Source organism: Oenanthe melanoleuca, chromosome 2 (genome assembly GCF_029582105.1).
Source record: "Oenanthe melanoleuca isolate GR-GAL-2019-014 chromosome 2, OMel1.0, whole genome shotgun sequence".
Lineage (NCBI taxonomy): Eukaryota > Metazoa > Chordata > Aves > Passeriformes > Muscicapidae > Oenanthe > Oenanthe melanoleuca.
This window is the reverse complement of record NC_079335.1, coordinates 94,341,438-94,366,588: the sequence shown is the minus strand read 5'-3', so window position 1 is coordinate 94,366,588 and position 25,151 is coordinate 94,341,438. Positions and strand designations below refer to the sequence as shown.

Below are 25,151 nucleotides of genomic sequence, written 5' to 3'. Positions count from 1 at the left end.
AGCATCCTTCAATACTGAGGGTCCTATTTTGAGTCCTAGAATGGGGAAATTCTGGGCTTCTTGGGTTTTATTTTTCAACACCTCAGATTTTGCTGAAATCAGGTGATGTTTATAGTGCTTCCCAAATGTTTGCCTACGGGATTTCATAGTCAAAAGCAAAAGCACGTAGAAATCACAATGTTTTGGAGTCATAGCATTTCCAGACAATGCTTTTTATTCTGCAGCACTGCTGCTTGATTGCCACCTATAAAATCATACTTGAGAGAGAGCATATAAGCTGTGCAAACCACTGAAAATTTTGCTCAGGAAGTTGCAATATGTTTTTAAAGGGATGGGTTAATCTTTGAAGCTTTGGTTCTAAGCACACTGCATCAACAGAACACACATATTGGCACTACAGAATCAATGAGCAATATCTGAAACTGGCTTTGATTCAACCAAAAGCTTTAAAAAGTTTAAAGCTCAAAAGCAGACCATTTACCTAAAGTCAATATCTATGCAATGAAGCATACTCAGTTATCTGTTCTACTAAAAACCATGGCTGTTCCTTGTAGAGGAACAGTGGCTCTAAGGCTGATCTTTCTAGTCACTAAGTTCCTTAAGTTTCCCTCACCAACCTTAAACAAACCAGTAATTTTCTGTCAATATTTGACAAGGCATTTCCATCTGTACCTAAAATAGATTTGTGACATCTCAGTGGAGATATTTTCTTTCTGTTCCTTTTTGCTGCCCACCATGACGGTATTTCATATATAGAGTTTTCAGGACACTCCTCCATAACACTCCTATTGACTGAAATCAGCACTGTTAGTTCCTGGTGTTTGGTTATAGGATCACATCACTGTCGAAAAGTTGAAATAAGTAGGAAAATCAGGCTAAATAGATTAGCAAGCACAGCCTTCACTGACCATCTTGGTAGAAGTCAGCCCCCCAGGCAGGCTTATTTCCTCACAATTATGTTAAAATTAGATTAAAAAACTCCTCAGCACTATGTTATATTTAAGAATATGTAGAAGGCACTGTGTATCACATAGGATTTCATAAGTTGCTTCCTCTCTCATTAAAGAGACCATGGGGCTGGATCCTTCCTGTCTAGCACACTAGGCTATTTTTAAATTATCACTCCTTGAAATTCACAAAACCCCATAAAAACAGAAAACTGTCATCACTTGGAACTGTCTGCTATTAGAAAGTTAACAATGGGCTCATTTTGGCACATAAATAATATATTTCATGAGACTTATTTTAAATTATGTCTTTTTAAAAATCTCCTAAGTATATGTAGTAGGTCTATGCCCCCTGGACTGGATTATGTTTTGCATTAAGTCCCATTTATAATTTCCAGCCAGGAAGTGTTAGAGTAGATAAAGGTTATATTCATGCTTTAGGACAAAGAAACAGCAGGCTAGCTCTACACTCAATTACGTGTATACAAAGAGTGTCTCTGTGATACTTAATAATTATATGGGAGTCAATTTGTATACTGTAGCCCATTGTCACACAGTCATCTCACTATCAGAAGTGAAAATTGAAAGCAGGAATAAATGAGACAAACATCTTTTAAAGTTCTTTTTCTTGTGGCATAGAAAGACTAATATGTAATATACAATAATGCATATTGCTATTCAAACAAAGTAATACCAGTCTATGATGATGCTGCAATATTCATAGGGAGACACCGTGTTCTTTTTTTTTTTTTTCATTTTTACCTCCAATCATCCTTTGAGAGATTAGATAAAATATTCATCTCTTCATCATCTTGCAAAAGACGATACGCCGCACTAACATGGTGATTTTCAAGCACAGACCGGTCATTATATAGAATGGCTGAGTCTGACCTGCATTTAAAAGAAAACATAAGAAAGGTTGTTTCTTCCCTGTCTAGAGAGACTCAGAAGTTTTCTATTGATCAGCTACAGCAATTAAGTCTATAGAACAGACATGAGCATTTTAAGACTACTTGTAATACTTTGTTAATTGCTGTTATGCAGTAAAAGAAATCTAAAGAATACTTCACAATCTCTTTCACCAGATGTGAGTCAACTAACTGCATTATTACATAATTGAAAACAAGTGCTGAAAGCTGTGAGAGGTGTGTAAACTTGGAGTAGAACCATGAGGCTTTCTCTTAGTTCTCTCTGATATTAAAACTGTACCCAAGTAGGCAAGGTGTGACCAAATACTATTTCCAGAACAGCAAACTGGCTGTAAGCAAGATATAACTCAACTAATTTCTGGCATCTGTGTGATAGACTATGTGGTCTGGAAAAGCAATTTCCAGTGGGACAGAGTAAGACCAAAGGTACTTCATGCCTGATTTTAAGCCTCAGAGCAGAGATCTGTCATTGATGAATGGGTAAGCTGGTCTGAAGACAAAGAAGTTAACAGCAACAGAGGGTGAACATGTTTTGGTACAGTCCTCACTCAGACCTGCTTCATAGAGAGCAGTGTATATTTTTATTCTCTGACACTTCACACCATCTGATGTTCAATGTTAGAAAAATTAAATTATGACTGCCCTTCCTTTAATATTTTTATAAGTGTTTGGAAAGTACAGAAGATCTCTAATTCTTTTATGCATGAAGTTGTAAGTAGAATAGCGTGGCTTCACCCGAATAGAGAGGGACACTTCTTTCTACATTCCCTGTCTTTATGTGCATGTATGTGCTTTATCCTAGAAACCATTACTGCAGCACAGCAGGGTTCAGCTAACACACCACAGACATCTATTTTAATGACAGACATGTAACCTAATTTAATTACAATGCATCTTAGAAATGCCCAAATGTGCACTGTCAGCTGTGGACATTTAAACATTTTGGCATTTCTACCAATATACTCCTATTGTCAAAATAATACACAGACATTAGATGCCCAATTACCACTGAAACTAGAGACTTCATAATCTTTGCACACTTCTGAATTTTGCTGCCATCTTCATCTTATTTTCCTCTCTTACACCAACCCAGAAGTTTTATAAAATACACTGGTCTAGTCTAGTTTGTGATCAGTTAATTACACTCTAGCAATTTATGATGCTTTAAAAAAGTATTTCCATGATTAGGTAGAGGCAAGCATATCCTGTTGCTGCAGGTGTGGTTTTCAGCTCAAGTAAAAATAGTATGTGTAGTGTTCATGTTCACTGATGAATGCAACAAACATGGCTGAATACCTGATTTATGCCAATAATGTTTGATTCTTCAAATTCAACAAGGAGAAAAAATTGTAAAATTACAGGATCTCCTTCAAAACTTTATCTTCATCAAAATACATTGCACTATACAGCCATTTGTCTTTGAAAACTTTACATGGAAATATTTTGGAACTTTCCTTTTCCTGATTATTAACATGAAACAATGCTCATGAATTTAGAGTACATGAATTCCATTGTGAATGCTTGAACAAGAGAAAATTAAACGTAACCTGAGAAAGTTTTTCTCGTGTAACACTTGAAAGCAGAAGTTCCTACACTTTTCTAAGGTGGCTGTGCTGTTATTCTCCAAAGGTTCCTCCCTCTATTTCCTGACCCTTGATCATGATTTACAGTGGCCTCACCGTGTCTGGATGTGAAAATTGTTGGTGGTTCCAGTGTGTTCATAGTCATGTACAGCAGCTGCAAAAATCATTGCGAAGATCTCCAGCTCTGTCAGCCAGTGCTGAAAAGAAATTACAGTACAATCAGGTAAGTGTCATTTTCTCAGACTTTTGTCTTCTAAGGTAAGTTATTTATCCTCTGTTGACAGTCAGTGTTGCATGTAATTACCTTTCCTCTGCAGTCGCCAGCTGTTTTAAAGCAAACTTCTCTGCTTGATACATAAAAGCCAAACCAGTGCTCATCCTGGACCTTCATCTAAGTAAAATGAACTTCAATCCTCATCTAAATAAACTGAACTTCAGCAAAACTGTTTCAGGAGCTAATAAGGTTTAAGGCAGAGCAAGGGGAAACGTGCCCTTCTGAAAGAGCAATGTTTAAAGAAGAGAAACAAGGAAAACTCAAGAAAATCTAGGTTCATCAAGGGGAACTTGATGATAGATGTGCAGGTAAACACATAACACCAGCGTATGTATTTTCAGTTCAGTTTACCTGAGTAGCAGAGAATCAGATACAGAAGAATGTCACTATTTTCCAGCAAACTAAAAGTCTTTGTCAATCACTGAATCATGAGGAGAACAAGGAAGATAACATCAGAATATGTACCTCCTGTTATTTATTTATAATTTTTTAAAACACTTGAGAAAGCCCTGAAATTTGTGGGATTAAGTCACTTTTGCCTTAGATTTATAAATTATTCGTTATTCATTGTAGATGGTTTTAATAATTTTTATCTGAATCAACAAATCATTTTATTGTCTGCTTTTTCACTGGTAGCCCACAAGGTAGGTTGTTAACATCAAGCACTTTGGAGTCAGAGGTTTTAGATACTGTAGATACTGTAAATATTTGTATGAAATGCTTAAATGTATTACATTTAGAAAAAGCCTTCACCACAGTGATTGCCAAATACTTCTGTAACACCTCACTGTCATCCTGCAAACATTTTGACAGACATTCATATAAAAACTGCCTTTTTATTCAAAGGCACTAAGGCTTCCAAAATCTATTCTGGACATCTCCTATAGCTTAGGGGCCACCACTAGTGTGTTAAGCATGTGCAGGGAAGCACAGGTAACACTGGGACTCTGCACACAGCAACCTGCCTAGCTCTTTATCTGTGTTTCACAGTCATCTCTGCATAACCAGTGAAGAATGGAACAAGTCTCGGTATTAAAGATTCTCTTACATTAAGGATGAAATTTGAAAACATAGCCCAGAGATATTTTGCACAATGCTGCTGACCATAGACAAGATAATTCTTGGGATTGGGTTGTTTCTTTTTGTTTGTTTGGGGATTTTCTTCTTTTTTTTCTTTTTTTTTTTTTTTTTCCATAGAAAGAGAGAGAGGATGGTGAGGAGAGCAAGAAATGATCAGAAACCAAAATTTCACTGTTTTCTCATATCTACACAATTGATCCAGGACATGCCTGGAGAGCACTGATGGTGGAGATATTCAATTTTATTTCCAGGTGTGACCTCTGAATAAGGAATTATTTCCAAATTATTAAGAACATTAATTCAACTTTCAAGCAACAACTTCTGACAACTGCAATGGGGGAAAAAGTGGAGCTAGGGTTTCCAGGCTACATGTCTAGATCTGGAGTTTCATTGCTAACAGGAGTCTGCCATTTCCCAAAAAGAGACACTGCAAATGATATAAAAAAATCAGGGGCTCAGAAACAGCCAGAGCAAGCCTGTATTATGCACACAGAACTCATTCAGAACACACTCAGCTAGCCCAATACATCCACTTCAGACCATCTGTACAGCATCTGAAAATGCCCACACTAACAAGATCTCATGACTCAAGTCTTAAATCATCACTGAGGCAATGAGCTGTAGTGTTTGAGATTTCCTATCTTGTCTCTTAAGGCACATACACAGAAAAGTGCTGACTTGCATACCTTACCAAAGCACCACTTGCTGAACAATTTTGGGTAAGGTAGGTTTTCAAATAGGGTGCATTAGATCTCATTATTAGCAGTATCTTGTATTAGCAGTATTAAGAATCATAACAGCATTCCAGGAAGATCACCCAGAATAAAACTGGAATTACAGCTGTTAATTGTTGGTAATAAATAAAGCAGTGTAAGTAGAACAAAGTGAAAATTGGCTTGTGAGTAACACAAGGAAGTAACTGGAACCTCTTTGTCCCTTTTTCCTGCCATAACCTTGCAAGAGAAAGCAAACAAGACAACAAAGACCCTGCAGAGAATGGATGCAATCTCCATCAGAGTGCTGACTTTACATTTCTCTGCTTTGTAGTGAATTTCATCTTGGAGACAGAGAGATAATTTTTAAATAACAAAGCCACAAAGAACAGCAGGACAGTGCCACAAAAGATGAAAAGAGCAAGGAAATGTGAATGGTTTTGATTTCTAAAGGGCTGACAAAACCAATCCAGAATAAAACCATATCAAACTTTCTGTGATGCTAGGAGGTCAGAAATGGCAGAGTGTAAAAGGCATGAAATACCAAGTATTGACTTCCAGAATGAAAAAAAGAGTAAGGAAGCACGATTGCCTTTCAAAAACATACAACAAATGTGAAGCATTAGCTACTAGAGAGGCTAATTTGCATGTAAGCAAAAGGACTGATGAATATAGAAAGAAGGAAGAGGAAAGAGTAGTGTTTCCAAATCTTACAAAAAAAAAAATAATGCATTTCCAAGAAATTGCTACAATGTAAGTAATTAACCAGTTTCCTCCCCAAGAGTTTATTAACTTTTACTCCAAAGACGGTATTATTTTCAAAGCTTATGATGATTTGCTTATTAATCACAATAGGCTAGTGGAGAAAATCATCTCACTTCCCTTTAGTACTAGAAGATGTGAGAGAAGACCTGCACTTTCACAGTTTTCATGTCTGCTACAAGAAATAGTCTCCTGCAATTCTTGTGTATTAGAGAAAGAAGTCTTAAGTTTTACAATTTTCCCATAATTGTCTAGGTTAAAAAAAGGTCTCTTAAAAAAGAGATCATGGCGTTTTCAAACAGTTGCAAAGATTAATCAGAAAACAATACCAAAGAAAGTAATTATCAGAGCTGAATAAAAGAGTTTAATAAAGGAAGGAATGAAATGAGCAAAAAGTATGTCAGCTCTTGGAAGCTGTTCCTGCATATCATGCTTGTATGCCAATCCTCTATGAGATAAACATCAGATTAATTCCAAATTCTCTTTCAACATTTTGTCTATGAGAGAGACAAAAACTTTGTAGTCCATACAGTAAAGTATAACAAACTAACTCCAAAGCACCATCCTGAGAGAAAAAATAACAGGAAAGCTGATGAAATTCTACAGAAGGAGAGGGAAAGAAGATTTAATTGAAAATAAATTTTAAAAAAAAGAGGGATGAAATAAAACTCTTCAGTGAGTTCATAAATAACAGGGAGCATGACAAAAGCAAATGAACCATGTGAAGACAAACCAGAAACATGTTTCTTACTTTTAAGACTAGAACAAATTTTAACTATATAGACTATTTAAATGTGAAAAAAGCAACTTTTTTCCACATTACAAATAACTAGTTAGCAAGAAAAATGAGGGGTTTTTTTCCTATTTTTGTATGTAAATTTTTCACAAGTGGTTTTCATCCTGTTGTTGAAGAGTTAAACCAATGGCCCTAACACACTTCTCAAACGAAAATCTTGGGTTCTAGCATGTCCAAGTTGCTTACATAAACATTAGAGAAGTGATGAACTGAAGAACTATACATACTACAGTAATGAGAAGATACTGATGTGAGCAAATCCTGGAAATAGGAAAATGCCCCTTATGTTTCTTTACTGTGTGTGAACACACTACGCGTGTAAGAAGCTGTGAGCAGAACATTAGGACTGATGACTTCTTATTTTCAAACTACATTAATCTATGCACTTTGAGTTTGGTTGTATAGTTCAGGGAGGGTGAGATGAAAACAAAGAAGAAAGGAAAAAACCTAAAACCAAAGTTTGAGAAAGCATTCAAACACGAGAAGCACAGCTGAAATGTCACAGTGCTGCGAGTTTGTGGAGTGGTTTCCTATTGTGCTATATTAGATGCCAAACCAAATTGCAGATATTGTTTGGGTATGGGAATGATTAGTGCTTGGGAATATCCCTGGGAAGCAGAAGACACTCCTCTGGACTACAGCTCCATCATACTGGTTTGCACGGGCTACTGTGTGTGTAGCTAATTGCAGTAAGAATACATGGGGACATTGTGGGTGGACAGTGCCCAGGCAGAAAGGGACCTGGGTGTACTGAGTGACAGCTGACTGAACATGAGCAGCAGTGTGCCCTGGTGGCCAAGAAGGCCAATGGCATCCTGTCCTGGATCAGGAACAGTGTGGCCAGCAGGAGCAGGGAGGTCATTCTTTCTCTGTATTCAGCACTGGTGAGGCCACACCTTGAGTGCTGTGTCCAGTTCTGGAACCCTCAGTTTAGGAAGGATGTTGAGATGCTGGAGCATGTCCAGAGGAGGGCAACAAGGCTGGTGAAGGGTCTGGAGCACAAGTCCAGTGAGGGGTGGCTGAAGGAGCTGGGGTTGTTTAGCCTGGAGAAAAGGATGTTCAGGAGAGAGATCGTTTGACTCTCTGTAACTCTCTCAAAGGAGGTAGCAGCCAGGTGGGGGTCAGTCTCTTCTCCCAGGCAATCAGCTATAGGACAACAGCAGTCTTAAGCTGCACCAGTGGAGCTGTTGACTGGCTAATAGGAAGAAGTTCTTCACAGGAAATGATTGGGCATTGGAATGGGCTGCCAAGGGAAATGTTGAAGTCACCATCCCAGAAGGTGTTTACGAAAAGACTGGATGTAGCATTCAGTGCCATGGTCTAGTTGATAAGGTGCTGTTAGGTCATAGGTTGGATTCAATGATCTCAAAGGTCTTTTCCAATCTGGTTGATTCTGTGATTTCAGCTCTCCTTTTCCTCTGAAACAGAGGTTGGTTTAGTTTGGTTTCCGGGGGGGTTGTTTTAGGTTTGGTTTTTTCTTTCTTTCTAGTCCACTGCATTCTCTCAGAGGAAAAAAAAAGCCCATAATGCTTATTTATGTATTTTCAAGTCCTTCTGGCTCTCTTTTTTAACACTTTCCTTGCTTTACTGCACTCAGAGACAGGATAGGAAATCCCATTCAGCACTGGTGCATCACAGGCTAGAATGAAATAGTAGTCATTCATTTATTGAATGACTCAATCTGAGTTGCTGCTAAATGACTAACAGATCAAGAAGCAGCAAGATGGGAAAAAAAAGGTAGTTCTGAACATACATAGGATGGAGATCAGCTATATTTGGGCAGCTGTTTTAACCCAGTAACCTTTTGGAGCAGAGTAGCCTCACATGAAAACTGCCCTTCTTCCATGGTTTGAGGAGAAAAAGGGAATCCATTTCCTCACCACTAGAATACCATTCACATTACTCAACATTGCACCTGTTCCTACTGACTGCAGTGCTTGCAGTGCATTTTCATTAACTAATGCTCCTAAAAGCAACAGTGACCAATTTAGTGTCTCACAGGAAGTTTTGAGTAGGTAACTATATTAGCCACAATTCTGACCTAAATCCTCTTTACTTCAGGCACAATCAGAAGCAAGGGACACAACTTCCATTAGGATCAGCCTGTCTGAATCAGCTCTTGAGACAGATAGCACCTGACTCCTTCAAATCTGCTTATGATAAACAGCAGCAGCAATTACTGCTATAATTGCAGTGTGACTGCAATTCACAAGTGCAATCTGCATTCAACACAGGAGACTTGGGATGTCTACAGGAGGCAGTGGAGTGTGACTCCTCAAGGAAGAGCATCCAGTTCTGGCTTCAGAACTGAAAGCAACACCTGTGTGGCAATCAAGGAACTGCAAAAATGCAGATCATATGCACAAAACATAGTTCTAAGTGTGAGCAACTCTGTAGTTGTTGAAACTAGCCTAAAAGATATAGCAACAGCTGCATTATGCCTTGTTAACTTGTACCTCTCTGTCCTGTACTCCATCACCCAGCAGACACTGTGGCAGCATTTTTTTGGGTTTCTTATTGAGCTGCACAGAAAAAGGTAATATCAGCATACAAATACCACCACAAGTGATGCTGACAGACAATTTTTATAGAGATTTTGTACAGCTGATTAAAGATATTCATTGCATGAGAAAGAGTATTGGAATTTGTTTGGGCTGAGGCAGATCATTTTTCCTTATCTTTTTTCAATGGTTTCAGATCCAGAGTTAGTAAAAACTGAGGAGTGCTCAAGAGGGCCTGAGCTGCAGCAAGAGCCTCAACATCTGCTGACCTGGGTTCATGTGCCTGCTCTGCACTGCAAAGATTCCATGACCCTGGAACTGTACACTGGTTAGTGAAAGGACCTCAGGGAAATGAAGTGTAATAGAACAGAATTCAAGTACCAGCTACAAACAGAGCAATCACTGAATGGTCATGGTATAACAGGAAATAACTATTAAACATTTAACAGATTAACCTCCCTTTCACTGTCACCTTTGCCTCTACACTCCTGCCCATGCAAGAGCAAGGGCAAATTGGATGCATGGAAAGAGTGAAGCAAATCATGTGTGGAAAAGATCTGCTCCACAGAATCAGACTAAAGGTAATTTCGTTCCTTTTTCTGTCTGCAGCAGTAACCAGGAGAAGGAAGAAGAGAATGAATACATATGTCCTGTGCACTTTGAACTTTCCCTGCTACTTATTCTCCCCAATGGTGTGGTCCAGCAACTTTCTGAGCCCCCAGCTGAATCCAGACTGCAATGGTTGATCTTCAGTCTGGAATATATTTTCCTTCAATTTCTCTAGTCCATTCTCATGCATTTCTACTGTTTGTCTTGAGAACCACTGTGGGAACAGATTGTGCACTGTTTCTTTTTTCAGCCCTCTATCCATTCCTGGCATTGTTGTCAGACTTCAGCTGTCTGTAGGTTTCTGAGCAAGCCAATCCAGATAATTTTGCTGTAGAGAGGTGGATGGAGATCAGCATTTCCAGATTCCAGCACTTGTTATGCTCAGATAAGTGGAATGAATTATCATTTGAATGTACTGTCTCCCTACCTTAAGACGAAAGCTAAGACAGTACGATTTTTCATATTAGGTGAAATGAATTCCAGCAAATGTGTGTTGGCAGATTCACACAAGATCTATGGCAGAGTGAAAAACCAAGCTTGGGTTTCTCATTACCCTCTATAGATAACTGTTAAAAGAGTTATCAACAACTTCACTTACCCTCTATTCCTAAATAATCCAAAGTCTTTACCTTTACTAGCCCAGCCATATCAAATTGTGTCTACAGTGTAAACAGGTTTTACTGTGGATAATCATTATCTCATTAATAAGCAGAAACTGTTGTAAACTCACTATATATTCAGAATGACAAGTCTTTTACTTACCACTGTGCCTGTCTTGAAAAGGAGGTAATGGACTGTCTGTGTGACATCTGCAGCGTGCATTAGGTTGTGATAAGGATTTTTGTGTTTGCTGTAGCCAACCTCCAGAGCTTCCACAAAAGACACCAAGGCAGAAATGGGAATCTAAGTAAAGAAGAACAGAATTAAAGAAAGAGAAAAAAAACCAAAACCCCCCAGCTTTAATGGCTAGCATTCAGACAGGAGTATTTGATAAGAGGTTCTCAAAGAGCTGTCTGTACTTCACAGACAAACAAAATGCTATTACAATTGAAACAGTCACTTGAGAGAGAGAGTGAATTCAGGTTACTACTTAAGACTGGTTTTTCCATTCATAATTACCTTTCATGTGAATCATTCCCACAAATAAATACACAGAAATAAGTATGCTATGGAATGTTGTCTGGAACACACAAGTAACAGCAACAGCTGGGTTGATTGCCATGGAGAAGTATTTCTAAATACATTGCAAGCAACTGTCTGTTACCTTCACAATCCACTGGAATTTATCTCTGCTTTACTATTTGTTGCATCCCAGAAACCTGGGTTTTTTGAGATTTCTGTGCTTTCTGGCACTGAGCCCCTGGAGAACACTGCTTTTGACCTGAGGCCTTGGAGAACACTTCCAAATTTGAGTGATGGAGTTGAAATCACAGGTGTGTAGTTAAATAGAAGTGTGTGCTTTCACATGGTGAAGGGTTTTAAATCTGAGGTTTTTATAATATAGTAGTAAGTATGGGACAAGATAGAGGATTTTGGGTGGGGTCTCTTTCAGTGTTCATCTTCTTTCTTCTTCATAGTTTCAGGTAATAGTTTCTGGTTGGACAGTTAGTGCCACACTGAAAGTCATGGGAATTTAATTATTGGGTTAAAAGTATAAATAATATAGGTGCTATTCCTCTATTGGACTGTTTAGCTTTAAGAGACCTTGTAGCAGCTGGATCTCGCTCCATTTTGCTCACTTCTAGCTGGTGGCCAGAAGTGTTGCTGAACATTCTGTACTTTTGATAAGATTTAATAAACAACCAAGCCCTAACACAAGAAAATCTGTTTCCTTCATGTATTTTTTAATCCTGGCTCCGAGTGAAAGCAGAAGAGACTCCAGACAAACCATTAATTAAGTGGTGCAAAAAACACCCACCACTGTTACAAAACATATGCTATGTAAACCATCAAAACATACAATATGTAAAAAAAAACAATCAAATACTCTGCACAGGACAATCTACCATTTCCTCAAAAACCCACACCTGTTACCCCAAAAGGGCAATGTAAGTTAACAACTTCCAAATTAACCTATTTCATAAACAAAAGTCATACAAAAATTTCCACAAGAATCACTAAAATAACTATTCACATTTAAGATTTTCCAATAAAATACGTGATATAGCAAATGTTATATACTCAAGAGGACTATAATTTATCAGACCTCTGAGTTTTCACAGCAAAATCCAGCCTGCAGATCCTATGGGATTGCCATGCTTTTCTGACTCCAAGAGTAACTTAAATTACCTGAAAAAATGAAATTCAGGGGATTTGTAAAAAGGAGACTATCCAGATGGTAACATATGTAACTGGCAACACTAGTTCTCCAGTTTCCTCTGCTCAGACAGGAAATACATTAAACACTAAGGTTTCTTTATAAAAGATCACTGCTTTTCTCCTCTTAGGTACATATAAGCAGAGGATGCAGTTCTGAGTAGATATCTTGATGTCTCATTAGGCATAGGCAGTTCCTGAAAAACTATGGGATCTAGACATCTTTCCTTTCAAAGTGAGTGGGACCCCCTGGGAAATGGAAATGTCTAAATCTAGTCTAAATCTATCCTTTTTTAGTTTAAAATCATTAGCCCTTGTCCTACTGCAACAGGCCCTGATAAAAAGTTTTCCCTCATCTTTCTTATGGGTGCCCTTAAAGTACCAGAAGGCTGCAATAAACAATCCCCAGAACCTTTTCTTCTCCAGGCTTAACTCTGTTGGCCTTTCTTCACAGGTAAGATGCTCCAGCCCTCTGATCATTCCTGTGGCCTCCTCTACAATGGCTCCAACAGGTCCATGTCTTTCCTGTGCTGAGAACTCCAGACCTGGATGACCTGGATGCAGTACTCCAAATGAGGTCTCATGAGAGCTAAGCTGGGAGTAGAATCACCTTCTGTGACCTGCCGGGAAATCTCAATGGAATGAATTTGAATTTGCTTTCATATTCTCTTGTTGTCTTTTGTGCCTGCCTGCTTGAGGGTCCTATAAAGCTCAGGAAGATGACACTATCATTCTCAGAGGATCAAATGCAGTGTTTCCAGATTTCATTTGGAACCCCAACTAGTTCATGGTGCCTCACTGCAATTGAAAGTACTGCTTACATCACCTCTTGCTTATTAGGAAATGTGCAGTGTTTACAAATTCTTCGAAGATCACTAAAGTTGCATTTTTAATTGAAAAAAGAAGGATGAGAGGGAAGTGGAACAAAATTCAAGGTGAATAAAGACAGACATCTTCTAACTACTGACCTTGAAACGGTTGATCAGATCATAGCGTGTGAGAAGTTCATAGAAAATGAATTTCAGTGCATGATCCCCACTGGCATCATTTAGTGCAAATACATCAAATGACCACTCATCTACATTCTGCAAGAGTAGGTAGAAAAGACTATTAATATGGTCACCATTTTTACCATGATTGTTCAATTTCTTTAATTTCTCTCACAATTTGAGGATTCCAGTAGTGATATAAATGTATAGTTTCCTTTTTCAATAAATTCTTCATAATCCATTTAACCAATGCAGTATCATCAATGTACTCATAGTATCAGTATACTTATCAGTATTGTGTGACTTGTGTTTAAGAAGCTTCCATCAAGAACATGTATGCTGTGTATTAATTTTAAACATGGCAATTCTCTACACAAGAATTTAATCACCTAAGGACAAATCCTAAAAGATAAAAATCCTGTTTTGCTTTCGTACCTGAGACATGGAGATGGTTCCTATTTGGGCTGATATAATACATTAAGTGCTAACAATTATATAAAATTCCAACCTCTATAACAGTAGAATAAATATCTAATTCCAGTTAGGAAAGTTACAGTCAGCTGTAAATGACATACTAGTGCTGCAGGCTGGTCAGTCAAGAGATCAAGGAGGGAACACCTAAAGTTTAAGGTCTAACCTTTTTGCAGAAGGTGGAGTTCAAATCGCAAATGTTAGGGAAGGCTGTGAGAGGTGACACCATTTATTATCTAGCAAGAAATGAAGAGAAACACTAAATCTTTCTAAATGCTGTGTTTACTAGCTTCTTGAATTGCATCAGGCTTGGTTGTGTGACCACTTTGCTAGGGAGCCTGTTTTGATTTCTTCAAAGCAACTCCCATTTCAACCAAATCCATTACCAAACCCAAAAACATTCAGGCAAAGACATGTTCTCAAAAGAGCTTTGGAAAAAAGAAATATTCTAGAGTTCACAGTGACTAGGTAGGTGCTATATCACTGAGCAAAATTAGTCAATGACACTGTTATTACTGGTTTATTTTAACTTCTAAAATGATCACTTCTTTTTACAACCTAATCATTTGAAGACATAGAAAAAATGGAGGAATTCTAGATGGCTGAAGTCAGCTGAGAGTGGGTAATGAGTCTGTCTTGTTACTGCCGAGGAACTCAGGAGAAGAGGTATTATCATAGATATCTTCCCTCATAAACTAGCTGTGGAGTGTAGTGGCAAAAGAACAATGAATTTACATCCCATTTGCAGGAATGAAGCTAGCATTTGTCAACATGCAGTTGGAAAAAGGTGGACACTGATTCTGTAAATGAAAGGCATGTTTATCATTCTTGCAATTCCTCCAGATCTTTTGATGAGTTCTACTATTCAAAATGAAAAGGATACCCTAACTGTAAATCTTTCCAGTGTGGAGAAATGCTGCAAGATGTCTTAATGAGTTTTACACTTAATAGCCCTGTGTATTGTCCCACTATATCACCTTTTTTCACCATGACATGGCATAGTTGAACTAATGTAACAAGTAATCTCAAAGCTGCTGTGTAGGTAGCTGGTTGCCAACTTCTGTTTGTAATTTTTATAACTCCTGCCTAAGTTAAGAATCTCGCAATTGGCCCATGGGTTGAAGCTTTGTTTATTTTTTAGACTACTTCTGACTAATTGTTTTCACTCTGAAAACTCAAAACTTGCAGAGGAGTTCATTTTCATAAAGTGATTGTCACTTTGAAGACCTGAAGCTGAACAATGCAAGAAATTCCCTTTTCCCAGAGCAACAGATCCTTTTCCTTCTCTATCTCTCTCCATCTGTGTTTTCTTTCTTCCTTGTGGGATGTTGTGATTCCTAAATCTTCAATTTAATCACTGTAATCTAGAACAGAATTGCAATGTTCACAACCTGAAAATGGCTGCAGTCTTGAATTTTATTCTTTCTTTTATTGAAAGGATAATCCCTTAGGCCAGTTAAATGATTAATGTATGTGAACTAACTGAATGTCAGAGAGAAGGAAAGGCCAAGCATTAAGACCCCCCCTCCTTTATCATGTCCAATATCACATTATTATTTCAAAGCTTTGTACAAACTCCCCTTCCACACCTTTTTATTGGGATTACCTTTAGCACTCCAATTACAGCTGGTGGGTAGCTCAAGCCGACCATATTTGAAGTACGCCTGTACATTCTACAAAGATGAAATAGATAAAGCAACACATAAATAGAATTAAAGTTTAAAAAAAAAATCAAACAATCAATAAAACTCATAAAACAACAGACCATTATAGCCCAGAAAACCCTAACTGGAATATGGACCTTTTTTCCTCCCATTATGCTCCTAACTGGCCCAATATTATCAATGCTATTCTTATTGTACAACTTAATTGGAGATTGCACATTCCCCAGTATCTCATAGCTTGGTTACCAAGCTGAACATAACAAAGAATTTGCCAGTACCAGGTTTTCATCAGACTGAAAGTCTACACTCAACTAAACAAAATGTTCCCATTTTCCACTGCACATAACTGCACTGACCTTTCTGTTCCCTTAGTCCTTGATGGCCCACATGCAAGCTAATTCTGAGTGTACTTCAGAAACCATTTGTATGCAATGAATCAACTCCAGTGTGATATAGCTGTTACTTTTGTCTGCATGTTTTCAAGATTAGTATAAAACCTTTTCGGTGTTTGCCATGTGTGTGTGTTTCAGGGAGTGAGAGAGAAAGAACAAGGCAGTAATCAACATCTGTAACCATATTTTAAAAAGTATGTAATGTCCCTGATTTTAAACTTGATTATAAAGTATATTTCAAACAAATTGTAAAGTGTGTACAAGTTTTTAAAGTTGTTTTCAGGATACACTGTGTTTAATAGGATTTGGTGAATACAGAAACTCTGTCATAGCTAGAATATTTTTCCACAGGTCACCCTTTATTTGCCCTAAAGCACTGTAGGACTAAAAGGAGATGATGGAAAACTCTCTTCTCCCATCTGAAATGATCCTGTACAAAGTCTTCCTTCACTGCCATTTTTCTTTGTCACCTTCTGCACTCAGACCTGAATATGGTCATTCCCCTTTGAAGACTCATATTCACCCATTCCCAAACCACAGAATTTCTTATCCTTTCCTTTCTCTAGTCAGAAGCTCCATAGCATTTCTTAAGAGACAACTGAGCCAGATCCCATTTCCTTAAGCTCAGGACAGTCACAACCCTCCTCCAGTGCCTTATTATATCTGAACACTTCCTTCTTTTGGTCACAGTGATCCAGGTCATCTGGAAAACAGCCTACTGAGCCAGCTTCCTGCATTTACTTCCTTGTTGAGCAAGTCCCCCACTGAGAGTGAAGGTTAATTCACAAGTAGCCTGTCAAACCTTGGAGAAATCTATCCCAAGGAGAAATTAGAGGTTTAGTCTTATTGCATAAGCAGTAACTTTGGTGCACAAATAAAAAGATTGGTGCTAGTCATGACAAAGGAGGCTTCTGTGTGTCTGTGTGGATTGTGATCCACTGTCTGGTCTATAACCTCCTGCACAGAGGGCTGTTAGGCTGTCACTGCAATTCTGATGAACAGTGAAAGGTGCTCTGCTCTTCCATTCCTCACTTGAATTTTGCTGTTACAAAATTAGAACTCTGAGAGCTGCTGTCTCCAGTTTCTCATGTGCCAGCCCTTCTGGCTCAAAGAAAGAAGGTCAGTAAAGAGTGGTCACTTGACAAGAAAAACTAAGATTTGAAGTCCTAATTGAAATGAATGAATGTTTTAAAGGGTCAAAAAGGTAAAATCAGTTTTACCAACAGGTTGTGATGTAAATCACAGGAGGGAAGGCTGAGAGGACTCAATGGCTTTTTTTAAATCCTCTCTGAGTTCCAAAATTTTCACATCAGTTTTGATCTGTAGTTCATTCCACTAATAATATGGTAAAGGATTTGTTCTGTATCATAGCACTTCTTCATAAGTATTAGACCACAGAGGTAAATGGAAGAAAGGGAGAGTTTGATCTGACCAAATTTTAAATGCTGTCACTCCTGACCTAGGACTATGCAGAAGTGGATATTGTCCAAGAAAATTATACCAAGTGTGCTATTACATCTGTACTATAGTAAGAACAGAGGAGTAGGTATTGTTTCAGTCTGCAATCTGTTATAAATCCCAGGTTTCTAGGTGTTACCCAGATCTGTGTAGAAACATCAACAGAAGCACATTAATGTGTTCTTCATTCAGTAGTCTTCTACTAGTCCTTGGAGGTCTTCTGGCCTAAGGTGCTCTCCCTCCACCTCCTGTCATTGTGCCATCACATACCACAGGTGAACTCTGCAGTACCTGGGTAGTCACCAGAGCAAAGTAACTACATGGCACTTTACCTTTCCACAAATATGCCAGCTTGCACCGCATGGACGATACTCCTAAACCGGGGTTTTTCCTCAGTCCTCTTGAGCATCATCCCCATTTGCCGTGTGAAGGTAGAGGCCAGCCAGTCACGGACCTCTGAGGGCACAGAGTCAGACCGGATGTCACTGAGCTCATCTTCTGTGTCCAGCAAGCGCCTAGCAGGGTGAGGAAACAGAAGGGTGAATGGACTGCCTTAGAGAGCACCACAACATCATTAACAAAAAAAGAAACTCATTATATTCTAATTAAAGCAGCTGTTAAAGTCTTTGATTCATCAGCCCTAATAAAACACAATAGTACAAGACTTCAACTGTTTGTTTATTCTCTTATATACTCACATTTCAGACTGTGGAACTCACTACTAGGCTGGGAAATAAGAAGCATCAGCCTTCTGAACCACAACTGTATGATCACCTACTGATTTCACATCTTCAGTTCATCAATATTTCTGAACCTTCTGCCTTCCAAAGGTAATTTATGGTCATTTCTTGGAATTTCTAGCTTCTGCATTAGTAACATAGAGTCCTGTCCTCTCCCATTCTGGTCATCTGTGTTGATTTTACAAGTGCATTTACCACTGGGTAAATGGCATGTAATCAAGAGGGGAAACTCCTCTGCAATGTCTTACCAGTCTACCTCTGCCATGAGTAATTTTTTTTTTAATTTCAAAGACATGATACAAGTTAAAAATTCAACATTATTCAGAACAAATAGTTGAGTAGAAATTTGAAAACTCTCAGAAAAAGTAAGACACAATGACTATGAAAAAATTTCTCTGAGAAAAAGTGTATTACATTTATGGTTGGTTTTGATCTCCTTCCCTGTCCCAGGAAACTTAAAGAAGCTTTTAAATGAAGGATTGAAGATCTGTTCTGCACAGAATACAATATTCTAATTATTAAAACCATAATGTCTAGGAGAAATAAATCTTGGCTCAACCAACTTTCACAATTGACATATAAATTACAACTGGTGCTAGATATAAGAGTGCTGATGTCTGTTGTTAGCTCACCTAGTTTCATCAATGTATACTGACTCAAGAACAGCCGCTGCATATTCCAAATTCTTCTTTAGATCTACAACTGAAGCTTCTCCTCTCTCTAATTGCTTTACCAAAGACCGCAGTCTAAAGAAAAGGAAAACAAAAATCTGATTAGTATAAAGCAAAATAGGTTGAGAGTGAGTGTCAGTTCCCAGAATGAGACCTTTGCATACATTTTGACAGGTGAAAACTTTTCGAAGTCTACAAGTTTTTTGAAGTTTTTTCATGTTGATACATAAAATCAACAAAAATTACTTTTCAAAGATCAGTTACAATGATGCCAGGGAAATGTACACAAGTCCATGAGTTATCACAGAATCATATAGTTATGGAATGATAGAACAAGCTGAATTGGAATGGACTCATCAGTACCACTGAGTCCAACCTCTGACCCTACACAGAATCACACCATAGGTCTAAGAGCATTGCCCAAGGGCTTCTGAACTGAGACTCCTTGTGTCACTAGTCATGAAAGTGATCAGTATCTGCCCCTCCACTTCCCCTCGTGAGATTGCTGAAGACTGCAATGACATCTCCTCTTAGTCTTCTCGAGTCTGAACAAATCACATGGTCTCAATCAGTCTTCATAAGGCTTCCCCTGCAGACCTTTCACCATACTTGTGGTCCTCCTATGGACACTTCTAATAGTTTAACATCTTTCTTATATTGTGGTGTGCAAAACTGCACACAGTACTCAAGGTGAGGCCATACCAGTGCAGAGCAGGGCAGGACAGTCACTTCCATTAATCAGCTTTCTGTTCCCTACTCAAAACTAATGTGAAATAAGTGAAAATAGAAATCACTTGAAATTTAACACAGGAGCTAAGAGAGGACAATTTCAACCCAGCCAGAAGAAGGAGCTTCTTGAATAGTAGCTGTTAACAAATGACTGTTACGGGTGTTTTTGATGTACACATGCAAAAATCTGTTAGAGTATATTTAGAAACAGAGCTGTAGAAATATTATACAAGGTTAGGAAATGTTATGATTTTCATTAGATCAAGCAGCCACCCTTAGACTATCCCATGTATATTAAACAGAACACAACTTTCACATCCAAACAATAAGCATTGCTTCATATGCTCCTTGTTTCTTCATTCCATGTATGTGGAGTCTGCGGATATGACTCCTTAACTAGCTACCAGAAACATTGTACACAAGCCACAGGAGACAACATTACAGAAAGAACATGGCCTTTGGCCCTTCCTGACTTTCATTTAATTGATCTGAGTATGTGGCAGCTTTATGCTGCAACTCATTCAAAATTCATGTTCAATAATAGCACAGCAAGTAATGACTGTTTCATGGAACCAACATTTCTCATCAAAGATTATGCAAAGTACTGTGAGCATCAATCATTTAGAATAACAGAAGTGCTGTTGTTTCTCACACTATCATGTGAAAAAATTACACTGTCTTTGTCTTACCATCCATTATCTCTAACTATTGCTGATTCAGTCACAGCAGCTGCTCCCAATTAATTGTACTAAATAAGAGCCTGATGATGGTTTGCCTTTAATGTATTCCATGTATCTGTTTAGGTTTTTTTAATAATCCTAAATGGACTGAAGGGAATCCAGGAAAATTTTTAGCTGAAAAATTCTGCTTCAAGGCGACTGAAATAATTTTGAAATTCTATCAAATTCACCTGTAGCACTTAGGAACACTGTTGAGTGAGAGCTTGGCAGTGCTGGGTTAACAGCAGGACTCAATGACCTTAGCAGTCAGCTCTAAGACCAACTCATTTGTGACAATATTCCTTTGAGAGCCAGCTCAAATAGCCTTTAAAAAAAAAAGTAAAATCAACAACAAACTTTATAAATTAACAAAATAGTAATCAGAAGTAGACTGCATAAAAGCCAGCTTCAGTATATAAACAAAAAAAGATGAAGAGTTGTTCCTAAAGTTCAGAAGATAAACATCTGCTGAACTGAAGGACCAAATCCTACCTTCTGATCCTCAGCAGATCTTTACTGATCCCTTCAGTAAAACCACCATAATTACTGGTAAGAAATATTTACTAAGTTTGAGAAGCAGTGAACCATATAAAAGAATTTCTACACAGAAATAGGCGTGCATCTGCCATCTCACTATAATTTACAAACTTGATAAATCTGATATTCTGAGAATCATATCAGAGTTAGAGAGCATGTGCAGACTATCTAAGCATAAGCAGATAGAGGGGCTGACAGATGCCCTGCAACAGTATTTGTCTGCCTGTTGGGGCGTAAAAAAACCTGTAAAGCAAATACACAGGATACTTAACACTGTCCAAAAGTATCCAGAGCAGACTACATGTGGTTATACACGCAGTGCACATGAGCAGTAGTTTTAGTCAGCTGGGCAGACAGATGCCTCCCCAGTTTGCACAGCAAATCCCTGAAACCCATTCCAACAGAAGATTGGTGGGAGAGGTACAGCATACACAGGAAGTAACACAGAAGCTCACCATCTTTTTTTTTTACAACAGTCAGCAGGTATTATTCATTCCACAGTCTGCCCTATCTTAATATAAGGCTCTGCATATAATATAAGGCTATGCATATATATATATACTGAGGAAAAGACACAACCTAGAAAGAAAGTCAGCTCATGTAGTAATACTCAAAATGGAACTGAAAATAGAATAACTGATAGCCTGCAACCCAATGAATTTTTATTAGGCTGGATAAGTATCTTCTGTCACTACTTTTGTATACAGAAAAATGCAAGTCACAACATTCAGAGGAAATAAAAACATGTTTGCTAACAGCAAACACAGTACTGCTACACCGGCATTTTTAATCCAAAAAATTTATATGTAATTTCCAAGTAATTGCTTTGCCTTCTTCATGTTTCCTGAAATATCTTTCTTCCTTTGAACAAAAATACAAACATTAAAAATTTTAAGCAATAAACTTTTTTATTATTATTATTACAAGCATGAAAGTGCAACAATGAAAAGTTCAGTGGCCTTGGCAGGATGGTAAGAAGCTTGTTTCAGCTCACCTTGAGTCAGATAAACTTCTGGCAACATTAGTCAACTATAAGTGAAATTGTATCATTTACATTATCACTTCCCATTTATAAGTTCCTTCATGCCTATTGAAGGAAGTCCTGCACTGGAAACTTTAGCCAGCTTAGGCTTACTGAAGGATTTGCAATAAAACAACAGCCTTAGCACCAGGCACTTCCTTAGCACCAGGTCCTGTAAATTGTCATTGTCTCCCTCTCCTGCTACTGAAAATTCTTAAAGGATGTGCACTCCTCCAACATGCAAACACCTCCCCCATTCTCAGGTTCTGAATTTTGGGAATGGGATGAGAAAATATAAGCAGTTAAAGGATTGGTCATGTTTTGGGTTTTTTTTTTAAATTCAAGTCAACTGCTTCACCTAGTACGAACCTTTTATAGAAATGAGGTAAACAGATGCTCATGGAAGTCACTGGAGATGGATATCAACGATAAACCAACTGCCTGTCATGAACTTCCTCACGAAAGGGTGCACTGCCTCTTCGATGTGCCTGCCTTCCCCCACTAATGAGAGAAGTGAGGCAGGAGATTATTTTGGGTGGTCATTGTGATTTCAGATGGCTAAGATGAGGTGAGATGACTCATTCCACTGAATAAATGTGAGAGCTAAGCAAGAATAAATTTCAGACGTGGGAGAGAAAGAAAGACTGCTATATTCTTTTTTTCATAACCAGCAATCTTCTAAGTGGTATTTCCCAAAGCAAGAATTCCTGTTGGCAGACTAGGTCTTTTTGAGATATTAGTGTGAATTAGTTTTTCAGGGAAACTGCTCAAACACAATACAATCATTGAATTTGCTGACAATGACATCCAAAGACAACAAACGAAATCTTCCAGATATAAGTATTTTCAAACTGCCGTTGTCTTTTAAACAAAAAATCCTCCATTATAACACATCAGACACAAATCTAACAATTTGTAACTTGAATCTTTAAAAACAGGTACCTGAAATGCACTGTCCATAAATATATTTAATATACAATAAATAGATAATATATGGTACATATAATAAAACCGTACGCCATAAGATCACCTGCCCTGGACTAAGGAGAGCAGATTCTGGCATCTTTGGGGACCTGTATCATAGAGTCCCCTGTGTTAGTGACCTGGCGAGCAGAGGGGCTCAAGAATACTGGCTAATAGCCAAGGATCTCATCCTCCAAGCCCAGGAACGATGCATCTCAACAAGAGCACATGGGGTAAAAATGCCAAGAGGCACCCCTACGTGGATAAGGAGCTGCTGAGCACCTCAGAAATAAAAAAGTTTACAGAAGGTAGAAGCAAAGACAAGCTCTGTGGCTCTGTGGCAGTGCAGTGAATAAGAGGGAGGGAAGGAATAATCAACAGGCTTGAGAGGTGGGTCCATGCAAACCTCATGAAGTTCAACAAAGTAAAATGTGAGGTCCTACATCTGTGTTGAGGTGATCACAGGAGCACCTACAAGCTGGGCAGAGAAGTGATTGAGAGCAGTCTGTGAAGAAGGGCTTGGCTGTGACAGGTGATGAAAAACTCCACATGAGCCACCAGTGTGTGCTCACAGCCTAGAAAGCCAATTCAATCCTGGGCTGGATCACAAGGAGCACAGCTCAAGGGAAGTGATTCTCCCCATACCCTGTTTATGAGAAACACAACCTGGAATACTGCATACAGTTCTAATGCCCCCAATATAAGATGGAATGCCTGGAACAAGTTCAGAGGAGGGCCACAAAAATTGATAAGGGGACTAGAGTACTTCCCATATGAAGACAGGCTGAGCAAGTCAGGGCTGTTCAGCCTGGAGAAGAGAAGACTGCATAGAGACCTCATAGCAACCTTCCATTATCTGAAGGGGACCTACAGAAAAGCCAGAGAGGGACCCTTCATCAGGAGCTCCATCTAGAAATAAAACAAGGAGTAATGGGCTCAAAGGGGAGAAATTTGGGTTAGATATACAGAAGAAATTCTTTAATGTGAGGGTGTGAGGTACAGGAACAGGTTGTCCAGAGAAGTTGAGCATGATCCATACTTGAGAACATTAAGAGTGTGGTTGGATGGGGGCTCTGAGCAACCTGATCTAGGAGTCTACAGTTAGGAAGAGAACTTGAAACCTGTCCTGGTTCCAGCAAGGACAGGGATGATTTTTGCAGTAACTAAGAAGAAACATGGTTAGAACCTGGAGGTTATTCTGTACCACCTCACATCATTACCAATTTCACTCCTTTTTGTCCTGAAAAATGATATTGTGATAATTCTTAATTTTCCTATACCAATCAGAGTGCAATCACCATGCTGCAGGTGAGGTTTTAAGGCTGAGAAGAAACATATTTTATTGGATCAAGCTGAAGGGAAAGAAAGTATGCTATTAACATAAAAAAACCTCAGGTCTCAAATACTTTTCTCCAAATGGTCTGTTAATGATACTATCCTTTTCCTTTTAAAACATGGGTGCTTATACACAGATGATGTGATCACCCTTTTGAGTAAATGGTTAGAGACTTTCAAAGTTTTCAGTAGTAGCTATATACAGGAACAGAATGAGAAAAATATCAGTACTAGCACAACATTTTCTAAACTTTGGGGCTTCCAAGTAGCATTGATACTGTGAATGCTTTAAAGATATAAAAAAGTTTTTGCAATGTTTTTGGATGCTATATGTGTTAAATAAGAGACCACAAAGCCACGTGAAACCAGTCTTTCTTGGGTGTAATGTTTATCCCCATATCATTTTACTACTGGAAATTCAAGAGCAGAAACCTACTGCAATAAATTGCACTAGCAAAAAGGGATAAAACCTTCTCAATCTGGTGTGTGTTATGTACTCTTTACATAAGCTCCTTTTATTGATATTTTGACCCATTTTCCTTCAAAGGTTTAAAAAATTATGTTCACTTTTGTACTGTGCTTCTAAGATTAGGTATTCAATTATTGTGCTCCCAAACATGAGGTCTTTATCACTGTGTCTTCCCAGTGCTGTTCTTAACACTATACCGGTTCTTTTATCCCATGAGCAGATTGCTTTCTGCCTCCCCTCCTGATGGCAAAGCCTGCAAGTTAAAACAATAATATATCCACAGCTAATAATTAACCTCTGTACTAAAATTTTACTTTTTCCAGGGGACATAAATTTTCTTTCATATTACATATAGAAAAACTGACGTGTCTTAGCTGGAAAAGATCCATTTTGTATAGGTTGAAGAAAACCCTATTTCAAGATGTATTTCATTATAACCTGAGAAAAAGATTTCTTGTTTCCTCAAACAGAAAAGACAAGCAA

The 25,151-nt window shown here is 38.3% G+C and overlaps 1 protein-coding gene across 2 annotated transcripts in view; it reads right to left on the bottom strand.

Annotated features, from left to right (window-relative positions):
- Nucleotides 1–25,151, bottom strand: part of PDE1C (phosphodiesterase 1C) — a 225,034-nt gene that overhangs the window by 56,954 nt on the left and 142,929 nt on the right. For both annotated transcript variants that reach the window (XM_056485529.1, XM_056485530.1), the window contains 7 exons: nucleotides 18,857–18,970; nucleotides 17,817–17,999; nucleotides 15,577–15,643; nucleotides 13,479–13,595; nucleotides 10,957–11,097; nucleotides 3,556–3,656; nucleotides 1,710–1,838 (listed from right to left, as the gene is read on the bottom strand). In XM_056485529.1, the coding sequence (XP_056341504.1) occupies nucleotides 1,710–1,838; nucleotides 3,556–3,656; nucleotides 10,957–11,097; nucleotides 13,479–13,595; nucleotides 15,577–15,643; nucleotides 17,817–17,999; nucleotides 18,857–18,970 (852 nt within the window). The remainder of the gene's footprint in view (nucleotides 1–1,709; nucleotides 1,839–3,555; nucleotides 3,657–10,956; nucleotides 11,098–13,478; nucleotides 13,596–15,576; nucleotides 15,644–17,816; nucleotides 18,000–18,856; nucleotides 18,971–25,151) is intronic.